The following is a 7,281-nucleotide window of genomic DNA, read 5'->3' as shown; positions in this document are numbered from 1 at the left end:
TACTATTATTTAAGGCACATTGTGCATATACAAAACATTTATTTAATTTTCAAATAAAAACAATTAGATCTTAAGGATTATTAAGTATAAGCCTATTGCATATAACTAATAATAATAGGTATCATAGGAAGATGGCCAAGCAGTAGCTTCTACATAATTGGGGAAACTGGCCAAGAATTTTTTGAAATCTGGTGTTTGTTTACTTGCATCATGATTCCAATGACCAGTAAGGCCGATTTCAAATGCGGGAGTGCTCCAGTCTCCAGATTTTCTCTATAAAAACAATAAATCCAAAAATATGATTAAATGATTTTAGTTATATTTTTGTATAAAAACTTACCTCAATCTCTAGCCAGAATTTTAAGGGATCACCATTTATACCATATGAGAAATAGATAAAGAATGGAGGCTTCCAGTCCATGCGCAATGGAGTCCAGTGGAAGGACCAATTTGTAATTTTACCCTCGTCCAAAGGTCTTAAGAAAATGCCCATATGATCTGGTCCAGTTAATTCCATATCATAGCGTAATTTTGTTTTACTTATTTGATTCTTGGCCACAACTTTTACCGAGGGTAATAAATCGAATGTAGGACTGGGTGCAGGTATCCAGACACTGGAGGTTCTGTTAAAGAAGAAAATTAAAATGAATTATTTGAAATAATTTCAAATGAACTACTTACCTAGCCTTAACCCATCTATGATTATACAAGGGCAAACCACAGTACATTTCATTATCACAGTCATCGACAATAGACTGAGCCAATGACATATTGGTAACATGATCTAGAAAAATGCAGAAATATAATATACAGTTGCAATATCATTAATGTTACTTACTTTTAACGGAATAAATACGTCTGTCCTGAGGCAACATGAAATAGCCGGTTTCCACACGACGCACATCATTGTTCATATCACGGAAAGTGCGGCGAGCATGTATAATCGAAAATCTTTGCACATTAGTTTCGGGTCTATAGGGGAAACCCAAGGGGGTAGCAGCCAAGATCAAACAAACCAAGGTTACAGCCAACAAAGAACAGATAATGGTCTTTGATCTATGGAACAAGTTAAGAGCTGGGATCTAAATTATTAAAAATAATTAAAATTTATAAAAATTTTACAACTTTCAATGAAACTGTCAATCTACCATGAAACCCCCGGTTAGGATGCCCACACCAACTGTGAAAGCACAAATAATCAAATCTGGATTAACGCCAGCACCAAAACGTCCAGTCATGGGTATGAAGGTAACAAAGAAACCATGAGATACGTAGGCATAGAACAGGAATGGTGGAATGCCACAAATCATGTGTGGTATTAACCAAGGGATGGCTGTAAGAAAAAAAACATTATTATTAAAAATGATTATAAATTATTGAGACTAAATTCCAACTTACGCTTATTGTGCAATTTTGTAGCCAAATTAATAATCAAACCCAAGGTATAGAACAATAAAGTAATCATAAACATAAAGGCCGAACGTATATTACAGATGGTCATAACCAAAGTCAACATGGCCAAGAACGTGCAGTGGCAATGCAACAAAAGCTGTACACGATGGCCAATTGGAAAACGATCCTATTACAGATAAATATAAATTTAATAAGCTATGACTCTAATTCATTCATTTGCTTTCAGTTTACTTACATCTTCTGTAAAATGGAAATAAATAGCAGGTACTATGGCAAAGCCAAAGAACAAGGGGCAGAAGTAAAGACCCAAAATTAACCAGGAATTTGAAAACCAAGACATGGGCAAATGTATCAAGTCCATAAAGATGCCCACAAAGAAACACAAAGTAGCAGCAGCCAAAACAGCAATAATTTGCACCAAAAATGTATACATGGAACGTTTCAAAACGTACACCAATTTTACACCGGCATTATTGGCCATCATTTGGAAGGAATAACCACAAGCGGCCAAGGCAGCCAAAGACACAAAAACATTGAGTATAATGCCCTCAGTTTCCGAATAAAAAACCAGGAAAGAACCCATTACATCGAAGAAGATTGTATGACCTTCAGAGTATTTCTGCGGGAAAGTTAAGATATTGAATATCGATAATTATTGACAATATCCAAACAAACTTACCTGGCTATCTTCCAATTCCGGTGCATTGGCCAATTCACGCACCAAAGCTAAAACATTGTCACCGGTATTTTGTAGAGTACCCCGGGGTAAAATTTCAGGACGATCAAAACGCGTATGATAGACATAACCATTGTACTGATGGGCCATATCGAGGCCAGGAACTTTGCCGTGATCACGGAAAATACGAAAATCGGTATCAGAGGGAATGAAATGACGTTGGAACATTTCCTCGGCCACGGTAGAGGCATAGGGATGAACCACGGCTCGTCGGTAATGTCTCATAAGCCAGGGATGATTAGGTCCAGACTGGAACAAAATTTCACGACCACCATTACCAGCCGAATCCAAATTGATTAAAGCCCTAAGGTAAATAGAAATCAAAAATATATAATTAGAATGATCTAAACTTATTTGAAGAAATAACAGTCATAAAACATCCAAATAAGCACTAAAACTCCAAAAGTTCAAGCACTTGAAGATTTTGTTGGAATTTGACTTGAAATTAAATATTTTTCAAACTACAAACATATGGCTTGAATTTATTGTTCCTTTTGATATAATGTTTAATACAAATGTAATTCAATTGCTTGACTATAATTCAAGGCTTGAATTACACTTGCCTTCAACTTGAATGTCAGTAAAAATGGGTTGTTATTTCTAAATGTTTCCACTTACTTGCAATTCTTCGCCCATTTATGTTGAGTTATAAAGGCATGAGAGGCCTGCAAAGGATTTTCTTCGGCACCATTGAATAAAAACACCACCGGATTCTTTAAAGGTGTATTCGATTGTGATACTACCCTAATAGTTTCCAACATAATAGCCACCATAGCACCATCATCGCCAGCTCCGGGACCAAAGGGCACGGTATCATAATGACTGTTTACCAGCAAATACGAAGTGCCATTATAACCCTTGGGACTAATTTTTATCAAAAAGTTCTGAATACTTTGATACATATTCACCATTTGCCAGTGGCAATAACTGCCGGAGGCAATTTGAACGTCAGCTTCAATGTCATACAGGTCTTTAGCTTCCGATTTTAGCTTTTGTACATAACTCATAAAGTATTTAATGGCACCCTGTTCATTGGCACTGCTGCCCACAACACGTGGACCCAAATCAACCAGCTTTTGTAGATTAATCTCAGCACGTTCGGCTATAAACGAATCGGGATATTTAGCTTCATCTTTAATGTTGAGGGGTTTGGGTAGACGATGGAAGGCTGGTATGGCAATTGTATAATACAAGAGCACCCAAAATGAAAGGAAAACTGGAGCCCAATACCAATGAAGTTTGTTGCGTCTCACAAAGAAACGTTGAAAGCCCTTGCTCTGCTATCAGTCAAGCAAAGAAAAATAAAATAAAAAAAAATAATTAATGTTTTTTTTTTGTGTCCAAGAGTTAAATAATAAATCTTATCTGGTTAATGCGATTAAGCATTTCATGTCTATGATACCCTACAGTGCAACCAGTGGTTGCTAAAGGCACTTGCAGTCAAGATTAGGAAAATTTTGAAGTCATAACAGGTGATAATCAGTGAAATAATTTGATCAGATATTTAGGAGTGGTAGCAACATAAAGAAATTTATTATATTTCTAAATCTAAAGGCTGAAGATATAAATTCAAATTTGTATAAAATAATTTTGAAATGTAATAATATGATAGGTAATAATTTGCATTGCGAATTAATGCAATAATAAATAATAAAGACATAAAGTCCTAATTAATCATTAAAGGTTAAAGAATACTTTTCTAAGTTTAATTTTAAATTCATTGAAAGTTTTAATAGAAATTTCAGGCAGTTAAAGTTAACAGTGTGAAATTATTTTAATTTAGCAGGAAAAATTACAAACTGTCAGAGATCCTCATTTCACCGACATTTGTTAGAATATAAGTATGTGACAACACCATCTTTATTTAGTGTAATGAAAGATAAAACTAAACAAATTTACATGAAAGAGTAAAAGAAAAATAAAACAATAGATAGAATCGCAAAAAGCTATAAATTATAATGAGTGTCTCTACTTAAACTCTTAGCGGGATAAAGAAATGTGATTGATCTTGTAATTTTTTTCCAGTTGTTTAAATATGAAAAAATACAAAAAATGTAAAAATATTGGGTGTTTGACTTTAAAATGCGGGATTTGCAATAGATGCCGTATCGTTTGAACGCGGTTACTGTCTTTAATAACTTATATACCATTTAGAAGGGTACATATCTGTCATTATACCCTTCACCTTCGTGAGAAGGGTATATATATGTTTGTCATTCCGTTTGTAATTTCCACAATATAATTTCCGGACCCTATAAGGTATATATAATCTGGATCCTTATATATAGCGGAGTCGATTAAGCCATGTCCGTCTGTCTGTTGGAATCAACTTTCCGAAGCCCCCAAATAACTTACATACACGATTCATACATCAATATCTCCAGAATTCTTCCGGTTTCTATTTAAAATTGAGAAAATCGGTCCACAAATGGCTTAGAAAAAACCAAGACAACCTCGATTTTTGACCTATATCAGGATTACTAAGTCATTAATATAGACAATATGATATTTCAAAGACCTTTGCAACGACGTATATAAGGCCATAGTAAGTTGGACCTACAAAGGGTCAAAATCGGAAAAAATATTTTTTAACCCGAATTTTTTTTAACAAAAGTTTTTTTTTCGCTAAATTTAAAAAAAATAATTAAAAAATTTTAAAAAAAGTAAAATTTTAAAAAAAAAAAATTTAATTTAAAAATATTTAAAATTTTTATTTTGAAGTATAATCTGCTGAAGGGTATATAAGATTGATAGCTTTCATACTTGTTTATTCTCACTTAGTTATAAAAATTAATGTATGTATGTCTGTTTATTTATTTGTTTGTTTGTCTGTGACTTATAGAAGCCTAAACCAGTGGAGCGATTCTCTTGACATTTTTACTGTATCTGGAAGGCACAATAGGCTACTTTTTATTTTACAAATTTCAAGTGGGCGTGGCACTTCACACACAAAGTAAATAGTTATTATAGAATATCAGCAGACCTATAATTATGACAGTCTTTATACGAATCAATTTCTTAACAGTGCATGAAGTTTAACTAAAAAAGGGACGGATCCGAACAGAGGGTGTGGCACCTCCCATACAAAGTAAATTGTTATTTTCGAATATCTGTAGTACTATAATCGTAAAAGTATCTAAACTTTGTATGAATCAATTTCTTATCACTGTACGGAGGTTGGCTGAAAATGGGCGGTATTGGATTAGTGGGCGTGGTAAAAATCATACAAAGTAAATAGTTATTTTCCAATATCTGGATAATTATAGTTGTGAAGGTCTTAAAACTTTACACTATTCAATTTCTTATCATTACATAGGTTTAACCAAAAATTGGAGGGGTGGGAAAAGGGGGTAAGTCACCTACCATACAAAAAAAAACTGCTAAACTGTGATATTTAACTTAGTTGTATTTTTAGTTGTTAAGTTTAAGAAAGCATATATATTATTAAAATATTTAACTTCAGTGGAATTTTTTAAATCAATTCTCAAGTTTTTTGAACCAATATCTAAAACAAATGAAAATATATAATGAAACGGTTTATTTGTTTGGTTATCTTAACCTTTAATCTCTAAACTGTATTAAAATAATAAAAAACAAGTAATTGTGCTGTATTCGGCTTCTCCGAATCTAATATACCCTTCACCAAGATATACTCTTAGATAAATATTGATAACAATTTTTAGTGAAAAACAATTTTTGGTGGAAAAAAATAAGAAAAAAAAATTTGGTGAACAAAATTTATAAAAAAAATGTTGGCGTTTTTTTGTATATATGTATATCAGTCATTTGTGAACCGTTTTTTGAATTTTTAATAGTAACCTAAGTAGAACTATAGCAGATATATTGATGTATCAGTCATGTATGTACGATATTTGATTTCAACATATAGACAGACAGACGGACATGACTATATTAGTTGCGCTATCTATAACCATAATGATTATATATACTTTATGGGTTCGAAAATGAAAAATGTAGAAACTACAAACGGAATAACAAACTTATTTGTACACCTACCACTCATGGTGAAAGGTATAACTAGGGAATTTGAAATATAATATTGAAATACGGTAATATGTATGCATGTGAACCCTTGCAGGTCTCTAAACCACCATAAATCAAATCAAACCAAATAAATAATACCTATTTTCATAATCTATCTTAATTTTGTTATCTTATCTTATGTGTCTATTTACAAAAATTCAGGTTAGTAAATGTTTTCAAAATTGTCAATAAGAAATTTTTGGTTAGTTATTCCCTAGATTAACATTTATATTCTATTTATATTATCTATAGTTCATATATTTTCAACACCACACTCATTCAAAGTTCAATTGAAAATGTTGCTTACCTCATCGCTTGACTGGCTGCGTTGTAAAAGAGGATCAGCTGCTCTTGGATCGGGGGAGGGCAAAACCCGCCTTCTTATATTTGTATTTGAATCCATTTTATTTATTAATACATTAAGCGCCCTTTTATGTTGACTTCACTTCACTTTTTTGAGTACTCAGATTTTTAACGTCTAATACCGGTAGCTACCTCTCAAATACTAAATGACCACTGATATTATGAATTATTTCCCAAAGTTCCTCAAACCAAGTTGATAGAAAACATTTTGTGGACTGTTTTAGTAAGACAAACAACATATCGAAGCGATAAACAAAACGAAGTGAAATTGCGTATCTTATCTGTTAGATGCCGGTTTGTTTTTTTTTTTTTTTTGTATTATTTTTTTTTGTTTTATAGTCAGTATATCTCACAAATATACAAACTTTAATACAAACATGTGTATGCAGTCAGGAATGTATGTATGTACGTTTAAAGGTGTTTTTTTTCTATTTGTTGCCGATAATCAAACGAATTAATGTGAGAAACAAACAAATATTACTCACGTAGAAAAAGTGTATGTCATGCGCGTACCGAAGTGTTGAATCGCCGAATAAATGTTTTTAGTATTCGGTGGTGAATTAATTCAACTTAAAACAGATTTTTAAATAATATCAACAAATTTAAAATTTTTTATAAACAAGTTTTTGACATTTCACAAGGCAAAACATGAGTAGAGCAAAAAATAGTCAGCTGGCATTACGCTTCCACCTGTTAAAATATGCCTTGAGTTTCCGCTCTATGTG

The 7,281-nt window shown here is 32.5% G+C and overlaps 1 protein-coding gene across 2 annotated transcripts; it reads right to left on the bottom strand.

Moving 5' to 3' along the window:
• Positions 1-6,726, bottom strand: LOC135960539 (endoplasmic reticulum metallopeptidase 1). 2 transcript variants are annotated; one of them, XM_065511847.1, is made up of 10 exons: positions 6,501-6,726; positions 2,768-3,429; positions 2,093-2,453; positions 1,649-2,032; positions 1,399-1,579; positions 1,149-1,333; positions 839-1,082; positions 682-784; positions 341-623; positions 1-273 (listed from the first exon to the last, which is right to left on the bottom strand). In XM_065511847.1, the coding sequence occupies exons 1-10, from the start codon at positions 6,594-6,596 to the stop codon at positions 106-108; spliced, it is 2,667 nt and encodes an 888-aa protein (XP_065367919.1). In that variant the 5' UTR covers positions 6,597-6,726; the 3' UTR covers positions 1-105. The 2 variants fall into 2 exon arrangements, with proteins under 2 accessions (XP_065367919.1, XP_065367920.1); XM_065511848.1 differs by having other exon boundaries at positions 2,768-3,426; positions 6,501-6,725.
• Between the last annotated feature and the right edge of the window lie 555 nt (positions 6,727-7,281).

Source organism: Calliphora vicina, chromosome 5 (genome assembly GCF_958450345.1).
Source record: "Calliphora vicina chromosome 5, idCalVici1.1, whole genome shotgun sequence".
Classification (NCBI taxonomy): Eukaryota; Metazoa; Arthropoda; class Insecta; order Diptera; family Calliphoridae; genus Calliphora; species Calliphora vicina.
This window is presented reverse-complemented; position numbering and strand designations above follow the sequence as displayed.

Bases quoted from the DNA above. Each gene is read 5' to 3' on its own strand.
- LOC135960539 (XM_065511847.1), bottom strand. From the start codon at position 6,596: ATGGATTCAAATACAAATATAAGAAGGCGGGTTTTGCCCTCCCCCGAT. The intron at 785-838 runs GTAAGTAACATT...GCATTTTTCTAG, and splicing joins ACGTATTTATTCCGTTAAAA to ATCATGTTACCAATATGTCA. The intron at 624-681 runs GTAAGTAGTTCA...CTTCTTTAACAG, and splicing joins CATAGATGGGTTAAGGCTAG to AACCTCCAGTGTCTGGATAC.